At 39.1% G+C, this 24,765-nt stretch overlaps 2 protein-coding genes across 10 annotated transcripts in view; both read right to left on the bottom strand.

Moving 5' to 3' along the window:
• Positions 1-1,177, bottom strand: part of SYCP1 (synaptonemal complex protein 1) — a 45,993-nt gene extending 44,816 nt beyond the window's left edge. The window contains exon 1 of one of the 7 annotated variants that reach the window (XM_082227413.1): positions 1,041-1,177. Coding sequence is in view for 3 of the 7 variants with exons in the window: in XM_082227410.1 (XP_082083536.1) it covers positions 738-806 (69 nt within the window). In the remaining 4 variants the exon portion in view is untranslated. Of the gene's footprint in view, positions 1-275; positions 306-737; positions 850-1,040 lie in introns of those variants that run through there. The other 6 variants (XM_082227416.1, XM_082227414.1, XM_082227415.1 and 3 more) reach the window with 6 other exon arrangements.
• Positions 1,178-4,589: 3,412 nt separating this feature from the next.
• LOC309534887 (bile acid receptor-like) lies at positions 4,590-24,228 on the bottom strand. Of its 3 annotated transcripts, XM_082227421.1 has the most exons (11): positions 23,914-24,218; positions 15,950-16,127; positions 13,384-13,746; positions 12,393-12,533; positions 11,031-11,158; positions 10,842-10,946; positions 9,683-9,782; positions 8,250-8,378; positions 7,884-7,985; positions 7,331-7,444; positions 4,590-6,773 (listed from the first exon to the last, which is right to left on the bottom strand). In XM_082227421.1, exons 2-11 carry the CDS (start codon positions 16,038-16,040, stop codon positions 6,535-6,537), a joined length of 1,512 nt encoding a protein of 503 aa, XP_082083547.1. In that variant the 5' UTR covers positions 16,041-16,127; positions 23,914-24,218; the 3' UTR covers positions 4,590-6,534. The 3 variants fall into 3 exon arrangements, with proteins under 3 accessions (XP_082083547.1, XP_082083546.1, XP_082083545.1); XM_082227420.1 differs by having other exon boundaries at positions 10,842-11,158; positions 15,950-16,057; positions 23,914-24,228; XM_082227419.1 differs by having other exon boundaries at positions 10,842-11,158; positions 23,914-24,227.
• Positions 24,229-24,765: the final 537 nt, after the last annotated feature.

The raw sequence follows: 24,765 nt of genomic DNA, 5'->3' as shown, positions 1-24,765 counted from the left end.
TGCTTCCAAAAAACCTATTTGTTGAGCATTCATCCTAATTTTGTGCCACCAATTTAGAACATTGTCAAATCAAGTGTTATCCCACACTTTTCAGTACATTTTCCAATGATTTTCCTTAGCACAAAAAACAAATATTTGTGGGAAGTAGGTTTGCTGTGCAAGACTTCCCAATCAACACTAATTGTGTGATATGAATTTGCATGTAGGTGGTTGAATTCTACCAGAAAATAGTGAGTCTGAAACTTTTGAACTTTTATGGTGGAAGTGCTTCAAACCTCTGTGAAAGCCATCTTTTCCATCAATTTCCATTCATCTTTTCCATCAAACCTTTTGCATATAACCTCTTGGTCCCCACATAATGTTGTAGCCTAAATGGCTCTTAAAGAACTCCATACCATATTTCCAGTTTACCAGTCTCCATCACTCCCTTCTCTGGTCTCCCTAACGTTATCTAGTTTGTGAAGCAACATATACATGGAAAGTGATAAACCATGAGATACTTCTACAGCAATTATATGTGACTTGTGAATCTTGCTGATGAAATCAGACTCAATTTTAAAGTTTTATAGTCCAATTACTGTTGCAAGAAATGCAAAAAAAAGAAGAAGAAAAGATTCAAATACAGTAACACAGTTGAGGGTCATATGAAGCAGCGCTTTTCCCACACGCTTTTTCTTGCATTTCCCATGAGCAAACTACAGTAGCTAATATTAGATACATTTCACAATTCTTCCTACCACCTCATTACCAACATTCACGCTTGTACACAAATAGTGCAGGCGCTCCCCCCCCCTTTTTTTTTTCATTTTGCAAAAACGACAGCAGCGCTGACTGCGTCACGTTTTGCTGCCTGAAACTGCGAGTCAGGCGCGCAGAGGTGTTACCCTCTCCCTTCAGACGCCCCAACTGACGCGAATGTGGGAGCTAAGACTGAGGGGGAAAGCGAGAGTGCTATAGGCTGAGAAAACGAAGTGGAAGGACGGATATATATGTATATATGTGTGTATGTACCTTCTATGTGTATATGTGTGTGTGTATACCTTAACGCCTCCAACGGCTGTAGGAGTATACAGTACAAAGGAAAAGAAAAGGCGGGAAAAGAGCCCGGTTAGCGGCCGTGTGCAAAGGCGCGAGCTGGCGGGTCGGCGGTTTACTTTAACGTGTCCTCCTCTCTCCCCTCCCTCGAGGGGGCTCCGTCAGGATTCCACGGCGTGAGCTGCCCCCTTCAGGGGGGGCGCGAGGGGAGGGGGAGGAGCGGGATAAATTCCGCGATGATTTCGGCCCCTTGGGAAGGGGAACCACGTGCTTGGCCGGAACGTTGCTCCCCTGGGCTGCTGGCTTCGCGCGCGCGCCCCCGCTTTCATTTGACCACATGCAGGGCCGGGTTTAGGTTTGATGAGGCCCTAAGCTCCTGAAGGTAATGGGGCCCTTTATACGTCCAGCTGTCCTTTGTCAACAACAAATGGTCGCCGTTTTTTGTGTTGAATATATGCTATATGGTAATTTAGGGACCTAATAGGTATCTAAAGCCATTTGCACATAACAGAATATGTATTTTATCAAAGCAATTGTCAAACTGAAATGCAATTAAGAAGTATACTAATTGTTGTTTTTGTTTAGTCGCGTCCAACTCTTTGTTACCCCATGGACCAGAGCACGCCAGGCACTCCTGTCTTCAAGTCTTGTAATAGTGAAATACAATTAAGAAGTATATTAATAGTGAAATAATTATTAAGATCTAACTTAAAATGATTGGGGGCCCATTACTTACATCATAGGAGCCTACACAACACAAAACACTGTTGCTGTATGTAGGTTGTATTTTATTTGTTTTTTATCTTATGGTTTGGGAATGTACATCCAGGGTTTTTTTTCCTTTAATTTTTTTTGGGGGGGGCTCCCAAGAGATTGGGGCCCTAAGCTATAGCTTGTTTAGCTTATACACCGAAGCAAATGACTGCACTATTTTTTCCCCCGTTTAGAGCTGCTTCAAGAGGCTCTCAGCGCAATCCTATACAGCTCTGCCCAGAAGTAAGTTCCTACCCTAGTGCAGAGGACTGCAGCATTCATCACGTCTGGAGGAGTCGGCTTTCAGCTGAGCCCAGCTCAGAGAGGGACTTCTCCAAAGACCCTGTTCACAGAATGAAACCGATGGCGAATTGAATGGCGGAGGGAAAGTGAGTGTCAAAACATGGGCTTGGCTGGAGGGTTGCTTGCATCCAGTGTTAGACCTACTGACATTAAGACCCGTTGAAATGAATGGGCATGACTAACAGACCCATTATTTGCACTGCATTCTCTGAGTAGGAGGACTAACACTGAATATAACCCAGAGTAGCCGTGTGTCTTGCCTTACATTGGACAGCCCTCTGTTTGAAAGGCTGTCCTCACAAAGTCAAGTTTAAAGTAAAAGAACCATAAAGGAAAACAAAGGCCTTGAAATTAGAATCATAGAATCATAGAGTTGGAAGAGACCACAAGGGCCATCAAGTCCAACCCCCTGCCAAGCAGGAAACACCATCAGAGCACTCCTGACATATGGTTGTCAAGCCTCTGCTTAAAGACCTCCAAAGTAGGAGACTCCACCACACTCCTTGGCAGCAAATTCCACTGTCGAACAGCTCTTACTGTCAGGAAGTTCTTCCTAATGTTTAGGTGGAATCTTCTTTCTTGTAGTTTGGATCCATTGCTCCGTGTCCGCTTCTCTGGAGCAGCAGAAAACAACCTTTCTCCCTCCTCTATGTGACATCCTTTTATATATTTGAACATGGCTATCATATCACCCCTTATTATCCATGAAGAGTTAAGCACCTGGACAGCAGACTGTTATTTTATTTGTTTGTTTGTTACAATTTATATACCGCTTGATTGTAACAAGAAGAAGCAACAAACAACCTCAAAGTGGTTTCATCTGGTAAATATTACCCCTCTTATGGTGAGATGTGTTGTATTTCTATTTAAATTTAATAACTTTTTTATAAAATATAAATAGGCAGATGCAGATTTTAATGCACATCTGCATCACCTTTCGCACTCTTTCTTGTTACTGCACATGCAACCACCCTAGAGAGCTGCTGTCAGTCAGTTTAGGTCAGGGATGGGGAAACTGTGCCTTCCAAAGCTTGCTGGACTCTCAGTTCACCAGTGATCTCAGACTCTCAGCATGGCCAGTGATCAGTGGTAATGGGAGATGGAGAGCCCAGCAACATCTCTAGAACCACAGATTCCTCATCCCTAGCTGTTGGCAGTGCTGAACTACATGGACCAATAGCTTGACTCACAAAAAGGCAGCATCTTATGTTAATAATAATAATATTTTTGTTATTTAATACCCCACCCATCTGGCATGTTCCTAATATGCAAGGCTGTCACTTTAAAACACCTTTAAGATTCAGCTCACTATCTCATCCAGAATGTAGTGGACAAAAAGGTGAAAATTAATTATTTCCCTTTACTGTTCTCATTTTTTTAGTGTTCATCATAACCAACTGTAACTGTAGGTGGAATGTCCACATTGTTAGAATACTGATTTGTCTGCTCTGAACTAATATGTCAATGACAAAGATACCTTAAGTCAGCCTTCCCTAAACTGGTGTCCTCCAAATGTTAGGAACCACAACTCTCCTCAGCCACAACCAGTGGCTAGGGCTGCTGGGGGTTTTAATCCAAAACATTTAGGAGCGGGGGAATCAAGATTTGGGAGGGTTGACATGGCAAGGAATCAATCAATTGTGACATCCAAAAACATGCACATTGCATCTTTTATTAAAACTTCTCCACATCAGCTTCTTAATGCAAGAAGGAATGTAAGAGGGCAGATTTCACAGCCTGCAGAAAGGCACAAAAGATCATGATTGGACTGTTTATTCCCCCACCCCTCCCATATTTAAAACAGAGACAGAGAGCTTCTAATTTCATTGGAACACATCATTTCCCCGTTTTAAATTGGAATACCCATGAAATTCAGAAAACTAGTTTTAACGTTAAAAAAGCCAGACAATCTAATTACTGCTCTCCTATATCACATATAATTCGATTCTAAAACTGGAGAGTAAATAGGACCACAGTCTCATATTTTAAACAAGCCATGCTGGGCAACACAATCATCTGTGTTAAGGGCCAAACTGGATGAAGATTTGTGCATTTATGTGTTTCTTACCAGGGTTAGCAACATAGGTGTTTTATTTGCAGAAATTGGCATGTGGATTACTATTGGGCTGGATCTAGACACATCAAAAAAGCATTTCAGTTAAATGCCTTTTACAGTTTGTATGAGAAATCGGATTGGGGAAAATGGAACTCCACACTGTCATCTGGTGTCACAGGTTTGGAACGCATAAACAACATATATAAAGTGCTTTTTATTTGCCAATGTGGCTGAGTCCTTGTTCTATTGAGTTGTAATCTGCATCAGACTTAACTTGGCTACTGTTTGCAGAAAATTGAAAGAGAGGGCTTGAAGCTGATTTGGCCTTCAGACTAAAATACTGACATTCCTAAAGCTTGCTGCATGTAGACTAACGTACAGGTCCCACTTAAATGGCATCTTTGAATCTGGATGGATGACTGAGAAAATGGGATACTTGGAATAAGATCCAGGCTTAATTAGTCATTTATTTATGGCAAAGGTCTATGGCAAAGGTCATGTGATAAAATTGGGTCGTGGTTGTGGTCTTAATTTTCTTTTCAGTTTCATTTCTATAATTCTTTCGTATCTTTTTCTTCGTATTTTTAACAAAGCATGATACGACTTTAAAGCAAAGGACCATCATGTTGGATGACTAATGATACATACAAAAAACAACTATCTTGCTGCAGAAGACCAGATTGATAGTGCATTTATTACACTCAAATATATATCTGAAAAATATAGACCTATACAAAATATTTCATGTATTAAAATATTAACTATATATTCAGATAAGTTATTTACATTATATTTTAGGTATGAAAAATAATTTCAAAATGCAAAAATAACATAATATTAAAATGCTGAGATCTTTAAGCCATGTTTTTAAAATATTGGTCTAATATCAGCAATTTATATTTTGAAACTGATAGCTGAAATCTGTTTCAAATGTTTGCTACTACATTTGGAAATTCAGTGAACATTCCATTTCAACTTGTAGCATTAACTCACTTCTAGTATGAAATTAAGTAAATTTCTACTTACACAATAAAGGTTTAGCTACACAGTTCTTTTGATTTTGATCCATAGCAGCAAAGGCACTGTACACCAACAAATTCACAGTTTTAAGGGTTTGTTTATAAGCATTCAGAAAAAAATACTGCAACATTTAAGTTTCAAGAAGACTAAAGCAAAACTGGTTCATTGTGGTTTATATTTAGCAAAAGAACTGAAGCTGTGAAGAGATGTCCACAAAAACAGATGATAATGTTGAACCATATATTGTAGCAAATTGTAAACAAAGAATTCAAACATGCATGGGGTTTCACTAATTGAACATCCACCAAACTAAATTACCATTGCTTGATCTAAAGGGGGGAAATACATAAAATAATAGCAGATATAGTGAGTTATCTTTCCAGTGCATTCTGTAACTGTTGTTACTGAAAAATTTAATCAAGGACAGACATCTGGATTTAGTACTGGTTATTCTGGCTGTTCCTCAACTAGAACTGGCAAGTAAATAAAAAGATATAACTACCAAATTATTAAAATTTTGGTCTAAACTATAATCAATTAACTATAATCAGTTTGTGGGTTACCAACTATCCTGGGTGATTATAATTTACTACTCTTTTCCAAAATTGTGTGATATACTAATTACATAACCGATCATTTCATTATTTTGTTCTCTAATGGTTATTAGTTAACTTTAATGTTTAATTGCTTACAACATTGACAAACAAGACGGTGAGTGTTGCGATGTGAATAATGTGGTTTGGAGACATGTACATGTTTACAACAGAAGCACCAGGATCCACTTCAAGTCACTGAGAAAGTTATGTGGTCATAATAGTTGCAGTATCCATCTAAGCCGTAATATATTTCTTATGGCCCATCAGAGCATACACATGTGTAGGCTTGACAGGGCAGGGATCCAGTTCCCTGCTCAACTTTCCATAGTCTCCTGTGTGCTGCCCTATATAAAGGATTTTTCTGCTGTCAACTGTTCTCCCACTCATTTAAAACCTTCCTGGGCAAAGAAAGATATACTTTCTAGAGGTGTCAAACAGCACATGTAAAGAACCTGATCCATACCATTTTTAGCTTGTCTTCCAGATACCCATGCAATTGTGGCAATAAGGTTATATAGGTTATACATGCTCTGATATCTTTTCAACTGCAACAAATGTGTGTGTGTGTTTATAACACAAATGGTATTTTCAATCCTCTCACCAACTGATCTACCTAGGCTTTGGAGCACAGTATTATTATTTTTTAAAAAAAGAATCTATAGCCATTTAACATAAATGGGATTTTTTTTAATACAAGCACAACAATTGGGAAAGAGCATATTTTGAGGAAAAAACAGTCCTGTGTAACAACTTAAGTAATTGGCAGATTGTTTAATGCAAGTCCCATATTTCACAAAGTACAGGTATCCGCTTAGGATCCTTTGTTCTCCAGCTTATTAGGACTTCTGAGTGGTTGTGGTTGAGGGTTCTGAGTTCAGTGAGTCGCCCTATGAGACGGGCAAAATGTTGTGGTTCTTCAGGGTGATATATCTTTGAATACTTGTACAGAATTCCTAAAAAGGGTTCCTGGAGTTTCTCCACATGTTGTTTGTTTTTTAGGAGTGGACGATCTGAAAAAAAAGGAAAATTAAAATTACATGATCCTATGCAGAACTCAAACATATATTCTCCCAATGTGGTCATGATGCCATAAAAGTATTGAGTGTTATGTTATTTCCAATCCCCACAAGCTTGCACTTATGTAAAATATTTCTGTAAAAAAATATTTTTAGCACTAAAAATGATCAGGATCTGATAGCACAATCTTCTGTCTAGCTACTCAGAATTGTCCTTTGAAGTTTATTAGTGCTTATTTCTAGGTAATGCTGCAATCCCATACCCCTTTACCAGGGGGTAAACACCATTAATTTTAGTAGGTGGTATCTAAGTCCGTCCAACCACCTGTGAAACAAAATTCTGCTTTCTTCTGCCCCTGCAACCCTCTATGCCCCCCCAGAGGATCCTCTTAAGCAGCTCAGTGCAGATTTACTAACATGTAAGTTCAGTTGCAATCAATGGGACTTATAACCAAGATATTAAACCTTGAAAGTATAAATACTTTGATATAATTTTCTTTGACACTATTCAGTTTTAGTATTTGAACACTGTGTGTAGTTGCTCTATATACCTGAAAAAAACACAGTAGTTGCAACAAGCAATGCATATTCTCTCTCTGTCACATTGAGTTCTCCCATGCTCCTGTAGAAATAAAATAGTGCAGTGATAAACTCCTCAGTGATACCTGGAAAAAAACCAGAAGATATCAGATGGTAGCTAGACAACATATAATTGACTTGTTTATAAGATTAGATAGCATATATAAGATACATATAAGATTATAGGTCAAGCCACTCAGAGGAAAGGGAGTGGAGATAAAATATTAATATGCGAGAAAATACCAGGGTGCAGAATTAAGTTTTATCAGGCATTTAAATATATTAGTAGAAGAAGTCACAGATCTCAGGGTGCAGAGAGATGAATCTAGAACATTCAAGAAATGCAGTCTAAAGTGACTAGTCAACAAGATCGATAGTCTATTCAGCAGTCTAATCAACAAAATAGATAGTCAAAGAGGTATTCTGGCTGAAAATCAAAAGTATCTTGCTATTAAAAACTCAGTAATCCAGTAAGCGATGATTTAAAAATTTACTAAAAGTATATTTGTGGGACAGCTCAGTTACCTGTTGTAGTAGTTGATGTTGGGCTTTCTTCAGTATGAGACAGTCCTAAGTAAGTACTTTTATCTTGAGCACATATAGCATTGGCAGAAAATTTTACTTGACCTAGAGCAAGGGAAATGAAAGTCTATAAGAGCAGATTTTCCCTTTTAAAGTTACCTTATGATTATCATATTTTTAAATTTGTGTCACAATGTATCATTTGATAAAGTGAGAAGAAAGAACCATTTATCCTAAGGGAAGGTCATATTTGGGAAAGGCCTTAGGGTAAGCCATATCCTACCTCATCAAATGCATATAGTGAAGTGATCATGGCAAGCACGTATATGCATGAATTTATTAAGTTCATCTAATGCTAACATAACTTACTTTCATGGAATGATGACTGGCATTCAATCCCTTGCTCATTGTATATCTGGGCAGAACGTAAAAACATTGTTTCAATTGTGGAGCCTTTCAGCAATGCAATCTGATCATCACTGGCTAAACTTTCGAACCCTATAGAGAAATGAATAGGTAATCAAATTACATTGATTTTTGATGGTAGGTATATTTCTGAAATTTGACAGCTCTTTACTTACATAAGCTGTTTAATCTTGCAAAGAATAAATTTTTTTGAGAATCAGATCTAAAGTTTTAAATGTCCAGCTACAGACACTCCCAATTATATCTTTTAATAATGATACATTGATTCAAAATGTTTCAAGTTTTAGGAAAGGTGAGGTAGGAACTTCTATTGGATCTGGCCATTTTCCCACTAAAAATCTTATGCTGCTTTTCTCTTCACTGTGGAAAAAAGTCCTTAGACTTCTAATGTCACAGTGCTATCATACTCTTTCAGTTAAGCAGTACTGTAATCTATAAGCTTTTTAGCATTTATTCAAAGATAACTTTTAAAAAACTAATAATAGGGGTTATAAAATGGTGCCCACTACAAAGGTAAATGTGTGCCAAGCTGTAATAAAGTTTGTTTTCTCAGTACATCACTGGGTATATCAAAACAATGTAGCTTTAAAGAGTCAGAAAAAATCCCCTAAGGCTCCAGACACCAACCCATTTTGGCCAGTGGAAACATTTGGAATGTTCATAAATGCCTTGGGTGCCAGTCACAAAATGGCTTCTTTGAAGGCATAGCAAAACACAAAATGGCTGCCATGTCTAAAAGAGCACAAAAAGAGACAGGACCACAAAAGGTTGCAGATATCAGCCTTGCCACATAAATGGGGAAAAGGCACTTATATCAGACATTTCTGCAGTCACAGATAAAAGCTCTTTGCAGCTCTCCTCTGTTCAGAACAGAAATAAGGGTGGGTGTTTAATGTTGATATTCAGTGAAATGTGGGCATGTCTGAAAGGGCATGTTCAATGCAAGAGAGGCTGAACCAATGTAAACAGGAGCAGAATAGGAAAAACAGTCTTGCAATCTGGATTTTGAGGGGATATATAGAGACCTTATGTGGGCACCATAGGAGGTATTGGTGGGGGCACCTGTGCCATGATATTTATTCATAAAATTTGTATATCACTTGATTTCTGTTAATTGCATCTCCTGCACTAAGGTATATACATTTGTGGAGATATCACGACCCTTCCATTATTTCAATATCATTTCAATAACAGCAGTGGACTTTCTGAGAAGAAAGAAACTGGAATAAGCACTGGGAAAAGAAGAAGGGTTGCAAATGGATGATGATGATATGTGCTCACACACCCAGCCCAATGAAATGTGAGTGGCATGGCAGTTCCATGCTAAATGCATAGTGTAGAAGCACCCCAAGAAAATTTCCTGTGGAATGCATTACCTGGAAGTCTTTTTGTAAAATCCACTAGTACCTGGACATGAACCATAGCTGTTTCTGAAAGATGTAGGAAGTTCTCTTCAGGATTGGCAGTTTCCTGCAACTAATTAAAAACATGTATTCACAAGATAAACCAATAGAAAGTTAGGGGTTTTTTTAATTCATAAAATTTATACACTGCTTGATTGTGAAAAACTTCAACATGCTTTACAAAAAGATCAAACAATGAAATTGGCAGTAAAAACAGTTTAAATATGTTTAAAACATTTTTTTTAATGCAATAAACTAAAAATAGATTAACACACAACATACTACATATCTGGGTCATATAAAAGGACATACAAAAATATCCTTAAAGGTAAGGGGACCCCTGACCATTAGGTCCAGTTGTAACTGACTCTGGGGTTGCGGCGCTCATCTTGCTTTATTGGCCGAGGGAGCCGGCGTACAGCTTCTGGGTCATGTGGCCAGCATGACTAAGCCGCTTCTGGAGAACCAGAGCAGCACACGGAAACACCATTTACCTTCCCGCCAGAGCGCCAGAGAGGTACCAATTTATCTACTTGCACTTTGACATGCTTTTGAACTGCTAGGTTGGCAGGAGCAGGGACCGAGCAACAGGAGCTCACCCCGTCGCAAGGATTCGAACCGCCGACAGGCACCAAAAAGTGTACAGTGAAGGTTCCTGCCTAATGTTAACAGGCACGGAATTCCAAATTGTAGCTGCTGCCACACTTAAAGACTGATTTTTTTACAAATGCAGAACAGGTATTATGTGGCACCTGTAACAGTGCTAGTTCTACAGACAGAAGCAGTCAAGTGTGCATATATGGCATAAGGTGATCTCGCAGGTTAACTGGTCCCAAGTTGTTACAGCCTTTATATATTCATAGTAACACATTGAACTTGGCCCAGTAGTGAATTGGCAACCAGTGCAGATCTTTGAGCACTGCTAGTGTATGCTGACAAGGCCTCACTCCTGTCAGCAATTGTGCTGCAGCCTTCTGCACTAACTGCAGCTTCTGGATCAAGTGCAAAGGAGGCCCCACTTAGAGCACATTTTAGTAATCCAGTCTGGAAGTAACCAAGGCATGAACTACTGCAGCCAAGCTTTCCCAGGCCAAAATTCACATTTGCTATATTGCTGTTTATGAACACATACAAACTTCTTTGCTTCCTCCAAGGGAATTGTGCATTTTTGATGAGCAGCCAAAATATGGTCAATGAGCTGATGTTCTCCAGGAGTCAGTTCCATTCGCTCCTGCACCTTAGAAAGAAAGATGTGCATGTCTTTAAAGCAAAATACAACAGTTAAAATACAACAATTAACATTATTTTTAAAATACCCTACTTTTAAAGGTTTTGTTGTAGAGGATACATGCTTGTTGTCCACTCCCTCAACTTCCATTTTGATGCTACAAAGGAAGCTACTCTTCTTTCGGAGGCGCTTTGATTTACACTGGACTTCTGTTAGTAGACCTGTAAGAAATGTAAACCAGAGGGGGAAACAAGAAGTTCCAGAAAGGCATTGATTTCAAGCATGTTCCCTTGCAAAACATTTAACAGTATATTCCTAAGCCATGACTACACCAAAGTAAGTCCTACTGAATTCAGTGGAGTTTACTCTCAGGGAAGGGGTTAGGTTTATAGCCTAAAATTGGTTACTTATGAGATTATCAGCTGCAGGCAAACCACCTCAGATAATAGGAACTCCAGGGTTTCAGACAAGTCTTGTTCAGTTTTACTTAGAGATGTCATGGATTGAACCTGGGACTGCTTGCATGCAAAGCACATGCTCTACCACTGTGTTGTGGCCCTTTGGTGAACAGCAGCTCCATTTTCTAAGAACACATAACTTGCCAAGTTTTTAATTAATTGATTAATTTTTAATATTTTCACACACCTTGATTTTTAAGTCATTGTTCAGTAATATGCAGCCCGATTCAGTAATATGCAGAACCATAGGGTGGAGCCTCTATGCGAGCTTCAGACCAAGTGGGTCACTATTGCTTGCCCTGAGGGGTAAGGCTGCAGAGAGGTTGGTGAAGTGCAAACACACCACTGGTGCATTTGCTCCATGCCCACTGCCTCATCCCTCTTTCTCTCCTGGTTAGCTCATATAGCACCCCCAACAACCCACTTCTGCCTGATCCTATACAGAACCCTACTTCTGATGACAGCCCTAGTCTTCTTAATCTAATCAGTGCTAGAATAATAGGTCTGGCAGCCACCATTTTTAATTTTCAATAAAGCCCTCTGTGTAGCATGGCTCAGGAGCTATGTGAATAAATAGAAGCTGCCTGCTGCTGTCTCATATTAAACAGAATGCTGCCACCAAGTAAGTCTTATAGAGTTCACCCATATAGGAGGGAGGCTATCAGAGGTAGAGAACACTTTGTGAAGGTCCCACTGTAACCAGCCCTGTGCATTCACCCAGACCTGGTTAGCTTCAGCAGAGTTGTTAAATAGCTTTATACCATGAGATCAAGTTTAGAAACATGTTTCTAAGTACAGATACCTAGCAGAGGTGGAATTAAATACCAGATGTACTCTAAAGACTAGGAAACTATTCTCTTAGTGAACTCCCCCCACCCCACATGCACACATACTACTTTGGGAGGAATACCATTAGTTGCCTTTAAACACGGCAGGAAAGCAAAATTCCTTAACTCAGCAGCATGTCAGAATTTTTTGTTGAAATTTGGGCACTCACATTCAGCCAGCATTCCCACAGCTTTACATTTCTTCAGGCGACACTCCTGACACTTCCTCCTCATATACATATCCATTTCACAGTGGCCACCATTCTTGCATCTGTAGATGGCGTTTTTGGTGATGCTACGTCGAAAAAATCCTAGCATACACATTTGGAACAATGAGCATAAAAATGAGAAATGATACAGCTGAGAAGACAGCCTGTTACCCTCGTATGCAGTAGAGGATGCTGTCTTGTCACCATTGTTGAAGTAAGATTTAACTGCCAGTTAAATGGACTACTCTCATCATCCCTGGCCAATGGCCATGCTGGCTGAGGCTGATGGGAGTTGGAGTCCATTAGCATCTAGATTCTACCAAAACATCCTCCTTCTTAGCCCTTCATTTGTAAGCCAGAGCTTGGGACTTTTCTGTCCAGGTTATCCCCATGGAAACCCATGCTGCTTGTCCTTAGGAACATAGACAGCTTCCTTATACTGAGTCAGATCAGTAGTCCCTCTGATCCTGTGCTGGGTGGCAGCTATTCTCTAGTATTTCACACAGGATAGAGTTGCCATATTGACACCAGCTTTTGGAGCTGTTTCCACTGATTTTTCCACCACATTGTCTAGGTTTTCCCTGACATTTTGCCGATTCGGAAAAATTTCCCCCATTTTTACACCCCATAACCAGGACATATCAGAAATTTTCCTGATGTATGGCAAGCCTAATACAGGACATTCCTAGGCTGACTTCAAGATGCTGGAGATTGAGCTTGGCACCTTCTGCATGCGAAGCAGATGCTCTGCTACTGAGCTACTGCTCGTATCAAAGCTGGGTGTCTATCTTACTACCAGAAATGTAGTCCAACAACATATGGAAGGCCATAGGTTCTCTATCTCTGCCTTATGCACTAGACCTTTCTCCCCAACTTTAACTTTGCACTAGACTTTTCTCCCCCATTTTAACCAGCGGACATTCTCTGATTCACAAAATTATTTCCCCATTACCTTTGCAGCCTTCACAGGTGAGTGCGTTGTAATGATATCCTGAAGCCTTGTCCCCACAAACCACACAGAGCTCTTCCTGTCCCTTTATTCGCAAGGCAGAGTGACTAAGCCTGGGTCTTTTGTGTCCAAGATATCCTCCCCCATCATTCTGGGCACCCATGCAGGTGGGCTTACTGAGTTCACAATTGCTGATGATGTATTGCCCATCACTGTATTGAGAATCCAGGTTGTATGTGCTGTACTGTGTTTGGGGAGATGGAGTCTGTAATGCTGCAGGAAACTGAATGGTTGAATACTGACAATAAGGAGCAGCTTGGAAGTCAAGATCTTGCAGTGGATAACTGATGTGCTCTGGGAAGGCATCTAGATTATTTTGAAAAATCACATAGAAAACAGTGGATTAGTTTAGGATTTTACATCTCTAAATTATAGAATATGGTATAACAGAATTGTTTGTAGAAGGGCACCCTGTGTATACAGTTCTGCTGACAATATTACCCTTGATTGGAGGGTTTACTGTTAATTTTAAAAAATGTCAATAATAATAATAATAATAATAATAATTTAATTATTTATACCCTGCCCATCTGACTGGGTTTCTGGGTGGCTCCCAACAGAACGCTAAAAACAAAATAAAACTTCAAATATTAAAAACTTCCCTAAACAGGGCTGCCTTCAGATGTATTCTAAAGGTCAGATAGTTGTTTATTTCCTTGACAACTGATGGGATGTCAAGGTGGGCGCCACTACAGAGAAGGCCCTCTGCCTGGTTCCCTGTAACCTCATTGCTCTCAGTGAGGGATCAACCAGAAGGCCCTCAGCGCTGGACCTCAGTGAATTTTATAGTCCAATCATAAAAACACTTACTCAGAAATAACTCTCTAAATTCCATGGGAGTACATTTGCTTCCAGACTATGTTTTTTGAGCATTCATCCTGATTTGTTTGCGAGCAGGTTTCATGACATTGCACCAAGGAGTTATTATTCCACACTTTCCAGTACATTTTACTATCACTTTCCTTACTGCAAAAGTTTTTTCCTTTGAAGCACATTTGTTTCCCAAGAGTGCTAAATCTAATTCTGCAATCTGAATTAGCCAGTTTGTGATTAAATCCCACTACAAAATAGCAGGAATCTGAAAACAGCCTCCTATCTGGTGAGTATGTTTAGCACTGCAGCCTTAGGCTGCAATAGTATGAATGCAGTAAGCCCCATTGAATCTGATAGACTTCTAAATAAACATACATAAGATTGAGCTGTAGGTTTTCAAAAGAAACTTTAAAATAATTTCTGCAAAGTGCTGTGGCATTTTGAGACACAACATCAGAGACTAGACTGGTTATGAAACAACATTCTGAAAGGAGGAAAGCTAAAGGGGTGAAGAGACATGCATAAGAAATATGCATCATGCATTTTATATATACAGTGGTGCCCCGCAAGACGAAATTAATTCGTTCCGCAATTTTTGTCGTCTAGCGAATTTTTCGTCTTGCGAAGCACGAAATCCCATAGGAATGCATTGAAAATCAATTAATGCGTTCCTATGGTCAAAAAAAGTCCAAACAAAGCCAAATTTGGTACAACAGTTTATTAACTGCTCTTTAAAGTCACACATACTGTAAAGAGCAGTTCAAAAATTTAAGGGAAAATAAATTAACTTTATAAACAAAACATGTCTTTGTTTTTAGTCAAAGAAAAAAAGTCGCGAGACGTTTTCGTCTTGCGAAGCAAGCCCATAGGGGAAATTCGTCTTGCGAGGCAAATCGCGAGCAGAAAAACCTTTCGTCTAGCGAGTTTTTTGTATTGCGAGGCATTCGTCTTGCGGGGCACCACCGTATAGTACAGTGGTGCGTCGCAAGATGAAAAGAATCCGTTCTGTGATTCTCTTCGTCTAGCGGTTTTTTCGTCTTGCGAAGCAAACCCATTGACGGATTAGCGGATTAGCGCTATTAGTGCTATTAGCGGCTATTAGCGGCTTATCTGCTGATCGGATCAGCTGATAAGCGGCTTAGCGGCTTAGAAAAAAGGGGGGAAAACCAGCAGGAACTTGCAAGACATTGTCGTCTTGCGAAGCAAGCCCATAGGAAATTCGTTTTGCGAAGCACCTCCAAAACGGAAAACTCTTTCGTCTAGCGAGTTTTCCGTCTTGCGAGGCATTCGTCTTGCGGGGCACCACTGTATTGCATATAGAAATAGAACCTTTATATACAGCATATATATAGAGGTTCTATTTCTATATGCAATTTATCAGGTGCAGGTATATATCTTACTTTATTAAATATATAATATAAAGGCCACAACTGGTCTTAAATTGTTTGAATATATCTTCTGAGAATGAAATTAACTGCTTAAGTGAACTTCATTGCATCCACACTGGAGTAGGTTTTTGGATCTTGTACTGTATATCTTTATGTAACCTGAGGGAATTATTTGATCCCCTCAATGCAGAAATGGCACACTGGATGGCTTTGAATGTCCTTCATGTATCAAACATATATTTAACAACTGTAGAAATTCGGTTCATACACAGAGAGACATGTGGATAATTGCCTTTTGCTTAACTCACCATAATACTGGATCGGATCACTAAGGCAGTACCCATCAGGTATGGTCACAAAGGTATTTGCCATAGTCTGCTCTAGCTCCCACTGCTTCATTCAGTTTGGAATGTTACCTGCTTTCAAAAAGCTTCTAGTTACTTTAAATTGAAGAGCCAATATGTTGTCAAAGGATAAGATTATTTCCTGAAACAATTTATTGGAGGAAAAGGAGAAATAGTTAGAAAAACTCTACAGAGTGAAATAGAATTAGAAATATTATGTTGTGCTAGTACAAATACAAAGTTACTAAGGATCTGATTCTGTTGAATTTACTGTTCCATTAATCTTACTTGCTTTAAAGGGAATCCACATTTCTATTAATACTTACCCTCAAATATTCTCAGTTCTCACTCCAGCTATTAGCCTGGATCCTGACGGCCTCAGAATGTCATTATTTCTCAGTAGGAATGCAGTTGCTGGGAAATTACTTTTCTACATTTATTATTTCCTTTGCAATCAATGAAGATCTACAAGGCCTGTATTTTTAGTGTCGGGTAAGTAGGGTGGCCATGTGTCCTACCTAAAAGAGGACAGCACCCTATATGAAGTGCAGCCTAACGACATCTCTGTGTTTGACGATACCTTCTATTCAGTTTCATAAGGTGGGAGAGCATCTTGCCCAACAACTTAGTTAACTGATCTTAGTTAACCTTTGGATCACCTGGGCACAATCTTCTCCATTACTGTGATATACATTTTAAAAATAAATTATAGTAATCTTGTCTAAATTTGCATCTATGTTTATAAATGGCACATGCACATTTTATGCAAATCTAGTCCCTTTTTTGACATCTTCCTAGTATAGGATTATTTAATTTCCACGGAAGGTTTATGATCAGTATTTGTTTACCTTGCTTGAAAGATCAGGTAGAAAGCTTGTTCTACAATGTTACTTCTCTTTCCTAATTGTTCCTTGGCTGATTATACCTCAACCATTTTGTTTCTGTCTGCCATTACTGAGAATACTGTGAGTGCAATAGTTTAAGCTCTCTCTGGCCTGACTGAGGGTGGACCATGTGGGTGGAGCCATTGATAAGGTTCTGCAAATCTCACTGGAAAGTCTCACAAGAACCTGAAATTTCAGATCTCATGAGATCTGTGCAAAAACATCCACACCTGGGGCTTTTAGCACTGCTGTTCAGATCTACTGCATTAGGAGAGAGGGGGACAGGTAACATGAAGAAAAATAATGAGATAATTGCAAAAAATATATATAACAACAATATTGTGTAGAAGCCCCTTTAAAAACTAAATAACTATGCAGAAAGATCTGTCTAAAATTATCCCTAGCCTAATGAATCTAGCGGCTTCCACTAGTAAATTGAAAAAGGCTCATCCCTTCAAAGCCCAAGGAGCATCAAGATTTGCATCCTTTCATAGGTACCCTGAGAACATGTCAGTTACTGCAAGCCCAGAAAGAAGTAGTAAAAATGGCTAATTTATATGCAGTACATGTAAAAACCTAAGAAGACAGATAAAGAGATCCGCTGTCTAGAATGGGAATGAGCAATGGAAGATCATCCTCCCTGCCAGCACTTCCCTTGGCTCCAACAGTGATCTATATAAAAAAAATAACATGCTACTTCTCAACAATCTCTACCAGAGACCTCTCCTTCTGAGCTGGGTGACTTGTCAGAGAGTTCAAATAGCACATGATGCAAAATAGGGTCTATATCCTGAAAAGATCACAACTAAAAGTTTGGAGTTTTAGGTATATATTATTAGATTAGTTATTAAAGATAAAAAATAAACATTAAACTTAAGCAAAACAAAATTAGTATCTGAGATGAGATCTTCCCATTTGCTGAGGAGGCAGAATGAAAGATTTCTGTGGATTAATGTGCTTGTTAAAGAACTGAACTGGATAACTTCTGTACATATTTAATACATTTTTGGAAATGGGTTAAATGCCATTTTCATACATTTACAGGGAAGAAAGTATGCCTTACAGTAATTTGTACAATGCGTGCCTGAAGCAAAATCGCAAAGCATATTTCTGGGGAGAAGCACTTTCCAAAGCAAAAAGCCAGTGAAAACAGTTTAATAAAACTCCAAGGAAACAGATAAGAACACAGGGCCATCTAGACTAGAGAGCTAGTGCTGATATACTTTTGTTTTTCCTCAGTGAGAGGCTGATCCTACTGATGTGAAATCATGTGGGAAATGTTTTTTTGCAAAAAAAAAAAAAAAAACTGTGAACGGGAGACTATCTTTCCAATCATTTTTGATAGTATTTATAAGGATTTTGAATTCCAGTGTGGGAAGTCACTTGGATTCTTCATAAGTATTCTTCATTGAATAAAAAACATTAGGTCGCAATTGACCCTTTCTAGACCATCTATTCACCATCTATTTTCTCTGTTTATTGCTCTTCTGGCAGTGAAGCCTCTGACACTGATTGACTGAGCTGATGTTTAGGCTCAGAATGTTCTTTTGCTCTGGACACTAAAGAGTTTGCAGTTAAGATCCTGTGAGGGAAGCCAATGTTGTCAATTTGGAACTACTAAACCTTACAAAAAAGTACAGTAGGCTGAAGAGTCGGGAGAGGTCTGGTGTGTGTGGAAGCTGAGAGATAGCTTAGAGACAGAAGGCTCTTTAGCATGGAGGCTAAAGGGAAGGCAGTTCAGAATGGACTTAGAAAGGAACCTGAAGGTAGCTTTCAAAGGGTTATTAAAGAAAAATAGCAGAGGGGTTGAAATTGAGGAAAAGGGACCAAAAATGGAAGCAGGAAGAACTACCGCCGATAGAAGAGTGGAGAATGAAATTAACAGACTACGCACAATTAGACAAATTTACAGGAAAAGTCCGAAACCGACGAGATCACAAGTTTACTGAGGACTGGAGTAAATTTGTAGATTATATGAAAAGCATATGTGATGAACAAATAACGTTTGTGGGTTTACAGGAAGTTTTGTGAAGAAATAAATATTAGAAACATTGTAAAAAAGGGAACAGGAGGGAGTAGGTTTATTTAATACAAAAGGCAACGTTAAATTTAGAAATGCGGAAAAAAGATTAGAAAACGGAAGATTCGCGGATGAACTGAAGGAGGTCAAAATTATGCATTTGTGATAATACTGAAAATGTATGTTTAAATTTTGTATTGGAAATCAATAAAAAAATAATTTAATGGAACTGAGGAAAAGGGAGAAGTGACAGAGAAACTTGGCAGTGCTAAAATAAGCTACAAAAGGGAAAGGAGGAAAACAGACAGCTTCCTTCCTTCCTTCCTTCATTCCTTCCTTCCTTCCTTCCTTCCTTCCTTTCTTCCTTCCTTCCTCTCTTTCTTTCTCTCTCTCTCTCTCTCTCTCTCTCTCTCTCTCTCTCTCTCTCTCCCTCCCTCCCCCTCCCTCCCTCCCAAAGGCCACTTCCCCTCTTGGCCAGCCCTCCAGGGGCTGCATGCAGTGAGTATGCCCCCCACCACTCAGGCACACAGCCCCTCCTCCACAGCCGATTCATGCAGATAAACTGAGGAGTGGCGTTATTGTCCCTTCTCCACTTGATCTGTCTAATGACCAGGAATATGCCTCCCCATGAGGGCATCGGGCTTTGCTCTGCCCAGCACTGTATCTCCTTTCCTTTTTATTTTATTTTTATGTTTTGCCGGTGCTAATTAATGGGGTCTTAGTGGGGAAGGAAAAATATTTGGGGGGATAGATCAGGCACCTGAACTGGAGTTTAGCCATCTCTGGGTTAGATCCTGATGAATGTATTCTGCCATTTATGCCCCTGCCTAAGTAGGTTTGGTACATGAAAGCTTATACCAGCCATTACGGTGCTACAAAATTATGTTGCTATTGTGTTCTGGCAATTCTAAGGATGTAGCAAAAGGCAGAAGCAAAAAGAAAATTGGGGGAGGGGGTTGAATTTCTCTGATCAGCCAATACTTTTGTCTCCAGACCTCTTGTTTTAATGTAGTTTGTACAGCAAGGATTGCTGGAAGGGCAGAAAAAATGTCTCATGGCCTGTTCAATTTTATTTACAGATTTCTAAAAAGACATTTTTCTGACATGTTCCTCAGACATCCCAGCCCCCTTCCACCATAGAGCAGGAAAAGGTGAAACTGTATAGTATGACAAGAATGCTGCCACTTGCTATCTCTGTTTGTAAATGTTTGTTCAAAATAGAAGTGCCTTGATGAATCATGCAACCGTTATCAATGGGATCAGTTGAGCATGTACAAAGTCTACATGTTTTAATCAGCAAATACGCACTTTAAATGGAGCATTGTGTGATTTAAATTACATCATAGTTTTGAATATTGCTTTGAGGGAAATGTTGCTCTTCCTTTAACCAATTCCTGAACAAAGTAAAAGAGATAGCAAGGAACTAATTCAGTCACAAAAACAAATCCTTCCTCATTCTCCTGCCTAGGAATCCACTGCTGCCTTTGCTGCACACAAACCACAGTGTGTATTCTTCATAACAGGCATGTACTGGATCATGCTGTGTGATTCTATATTATGATATACATATTATATTGAATGCTAAATAGCACTATATTTTTGTATGATTAAATGTAACATAAAAATCATTGGTAATTTTAAAAAATGCAATAGTATTTTCTGAACTCGGAAATAAAGTGAGCATTGAACACTTTTACAGGTGTAAACTTCTACTGAAAAAATTCTACTTTAGCCTGTGTCTTTAAAAAAAAAAAAGTCTAATTGTAGGAAGGGAGGCAGCTGAGAGGCAGCTGGAGGTGTGAAAGAGAGAAAATGGAAAGAGCAAAAATGGAATTGGTTGATGGGGAGTGCATTAGAGAAAGAAATAGAGTGAGGTGAGTGTCTGCCCTCACGTACCTTTGGCTTGGACTCTGCTCACTACTGGATGCAGCCCCTGGAAATTCCCTTCTGTGAAATTCAGCCTTTGGGCTAAAATAGGTTTCCCACCTTTAATTTAGATTGAAAATGTGAGTAAATGAGCTAAACCTGTGTCTAGACTGGCACAGTTAGTTTGTTCTGCATTAGCTAAGTGCCACTTGACAACCCATGCATTCAGTGTCATGGATTAGTTGCATGTTTAATGTGTGCAAATGTACAATGGATATAATTCTTTGTATTTTCCCATTTTCAGGGGAGTGTAACATTGCATATATTGCCAAAATGACATTGTCCATTCACAAGAGGGAAGTCTAATCAGATTTGGTACAAGAGTACAAAAGAAAATTAGGGCCCCTTTACCCCCTGTCATAGAACTCCAAAAACAGCCCAGTAAGGACGGGTATGCTCAACTGCCATCGAATGCTGATTGATTTTTCTGTTTCTGAAACGATTATTCTGGACCCAGGCCGGTAGAACATATATCTGAGTAAATGTAAGTAGGATTTGATCTGTCACAGTGCAAATTACTACTACTACTTACTAGTAGTAGTAGTAGTACTACAGGAATGTGTAAGGAACTTTACAGAGTACAACAGGACATATCCCTGACCTATCCCTGATTCCAGGGAAATAACAAAGGAACAAATTCACAGCCATAGTGCAAAAAAAGGTAACATAAAATCCTATACAAGTGTTAATACTAATATGTGTTCAAAGGTAAAATCTAACCATATGGCCACAAAATCTCAGTGGAATCCCTTTGGAGAAAATACCAGTTCTAACAAAGACACTGCTCAGCTGCTAGCGTATTATTAATGGCAAAAAATATGCAGTGCTTGCTCTATTACAGCATATAGAGCATAGGTCTTGCAGGATACCCTCCAGGGAGTACTTCAGAATGTTTGAACCGACAGTATATTAACATCTATCGTAAATATTTTGACAGTTATGTCAAAAGGGAAATTTCTTCACCAGGGAGAATTTTAGGAATTCAAGCTGAACGTCTTCTCACATTTCTGAAGTGCACTCATATCCTGGGAAAGAATATGAGGTTGCAGGGCAACCAGATTTAGGCAGTAGATTTTAACCTTGATTTGGATCCTGTCCTAACCTTTTCTTCTGCTCCACATACTGAAACTCTAAATCATGGGTGGGCCAATTGCGTGCATTATCTTTTGTTACCTTTTGCTGCTATCAGAAGAGAGATCAAGCTATAATTCAAATACTTAATCGTACAAAGAAATATTTCATACTTTCAAAAGCCTGGAAACCATAAATCGAAGTGTGCCTGTAGTTTAATAAGCTTCCAGCTAAGGTTGGTTCTTTCTTAACAGAAAATACCACAACAGAAATATCAAGTGGAACGGTTAAGGGTTTTTGTTTTGTTTTGTTTTCACTGCAAACAAGACTCAATTTATGCAAGTAAATACCTCTAGGAAACTGAATAAATCCTGTGCATTGATCATCATGTGTGGCATGTACAGTGGTGGGAAACAATGCCAATTGTGGCCTACTAGTGTGTATACAGAGCCATCAAAATACATTTGTGTGTTATCATCACACAACATATGGATAATACTGTACTATTTTGCCATGTTTGAAATGATCTTCATTGGGCCTTACTTCCACGTTAAATGTGCCTGTGATCAGAGATCCAACTCTTAACAAATCTCTATATTATTGGCATCTACAACCACAATGCGTTCTGAGATGCATTCACAGTAACAGAAGGATTTTGTAAAACCTTGTCCAGTTATCTTTTCAATTCAGTGTAACAACAACTCCCTCATTCCAACAGCACAAGGATTTCTACTTGTACAAAGGAACTTCTTTCTTTTTGGGCCCCTTAAATGTGTCCTGGGGGTTCACCAGCTTTCCAGAGTAGACTTGAGGGAGGTGCAAAGAAAGGAGAGGGTGGCGGAATTTTTAGTTGCACAAGCATAAATCCTTGTGCTGATGGAATGAGAGAGCTGAATATCTCCCAGTGTCTCCACTAGTTCTATCCTGAATACATTGATACACTCATTTTATATGATCTAATTGTACTTTCAGGTTGCCGTTCTTTTTTACTTGTGACAATAATGCTAACTGAGCATGCCTGGCACCCACAATCCACGTGGCAACTATACTTACATCTCTGTTGACTACTTCTAGCCAATGTACTATTAGGTTCATGATGAGTGCAATATATACTTTTTAAAATGTTAGTTTTCCTTAAAATGCACTAGTTTTCCTTCCAGTGTATTTAATAAAAAGGAAATTATTATGGTGTGGTAACTCACTTCTTCAGAAACTAGTGCATGGCAGGTTTTTGCAAAGCAAATGAACCTAGGGGGCAACTTTTCAAATTGCCACTGTAAATTTAGTGATCAGCAGCAATTAGCAGGTAATAACATTTCCCTGCTGACAGGATGATCTTTGGGGGAACTCTTAGCATATGTAATAATTTAGTCCCTGACTATACTCTTTATTAAAGACCAAGCTACTTCCAGTTGGGGCTAGACTGTATGCCTGGCCAAACATTTTTTTTCCAGAATGTTAATTTCATTTCTTTAAAACCCGATAAGCACCTGTCCATTTTAGATAACAAATTTAGCTACCAAATATCTCATTCTTAAAATACTAATACTAAAACTTCATAATTTCAAAATTCATCACACATTAGCTAAGTTGCAAAATCCAATTCTCATGTAAAATGAAAATTTTATTGAACTATTAAAATGATTCAAATGCACTGTGCAGGTAATATCCTCTAGTAGGTATAAATCTAGTATGTGCCAACAACCTGTGCATGCTAAAACAAAATAGGCTCTGCTCTCATTACAAACAGTTAAACGTTATGCTTGTAGACTAATACATACAGTAAATGACACAGCACTTTAGACCAAGAAAATAAAGCATTATGGTGGTGGGAGGGGGAAAGAACATATTGAAAATAAAGCATTAGAAAGTAAAATTAACTGTTCAGGTGCATATTTCATTATAATTAGCACGGCATTTAGAAAATCAAACGCCAAACTTGACATAATCATCACATCTCCCAAGTATAGTTGTATGTCAAGACCAGACAATCCTAAGGCATTTACGAAAAACATTAAAATACTTACAGTGCCTAGTTCCAAGGAGCTGTTTTCTTATAGTTCCCCTTTGGGGTGCATCTGGAGCACAGAGAGCCTTTTCTGTATTTATCAGTTTCTTTACATTCACATTGGCTCCAAACACTTTGCAGAGCAGCGCTTCACTCTATCTGAGAGACACAAACTTCCCACACAGCCGTTCTGAGGGTCAAAGCAAGGGCAGCAGCAAGACCACATAAATCAAATAATAACTGAATAATCAGGGACAGAGGCCATTGGGACCCACACGTCACATTTTCCCAGCAACCTCTCTACCCAGTTCTCTAGCAAACTTTTTTTGTTGTCCCAGTTAGAGTCTGGCATTTCCTCATTTTGATTGCTTCACATTTGACAATCTTCACAGTGCAAGGACCACTTAATTGAAAGAAAAACAGCAGTCATTTTATAATGTGAAACATGGTGAAGTGGTTAGTGTATTGAACTCTTGACCAGGGAGGTGGACTTCTTGAGCACATAGTAACTAGCTGAAACCAGATAGCTAAACACTATCGCTTGGCTCCTCAGTGATTTAGATCAGGCTTCCTCAACCTCGGCCCTCCATATGTTTTGAGACTACAATTCCCAGCATCCCTGACCACTGGTCCTGCTAGCTAGGGATCATGGGAGTTGTAGGCCAAAAACATCTGGAGGGCCAAGGTTGAGGAAGCCTGATTTAGATGCTGCTATTGCCATAGTACCAGCCAAGGTGTCCAATGCAATGTTGAGCCCAGTTTTGTGGGATCATTTCCAATTGATAGGGCCTGAGGCAATGGACATGATACTTGAAGTGATACCCCCAACCACCTGCTCATTAGATCCCTGTCCATCCTGGCTTATTAAAGG

Source organism: Podarcis vaucheri, assembly GCF_965113315.1.
Source record: "Podarcis vaucheri genome assembly, chromosome: 6".
Classification (NCBI taxonomy): domain Eukaryota; kingdom Metazoa; phylum Chordata; class Lepidosauria; order Squamata; family Lacertidae; genus Podarcis; species Podarcis vaucheri.
The sequence above is the reverse complement of the archived record's forward strand: the minus strand, read 5'-3'. Positions and strand labels throughout refer to the sequence as shown.

What these genes read in the sequence shown, in the direction of transcription:
- LOC309534887 (XM_082227420.1), bottom strand. Translation starts at nt 16,040, where the DNA reads ATGAAGCAGTGGGAGCTAGAGCAGACTATGGCAAATACCTTTGTGACC. An exon ending in TGATCCGATCCAGTATTATG is followed by an intron (nt 13,747 to 15,949) that starts GTGAGTTAAGCA and finishes AAAATAATCTAG; the next exon opens with ATGCCTTCCCAGAGCACATC. An exon ending in TGTGGGAATGCTGGCTGAAT is followed by an intron (nt 11,159 to 12,392) that starts GTGAGTGCCCAA and finishes CATTTCTTACAG; the next exon opens with GTCTACTAACAGAAGTCCAG.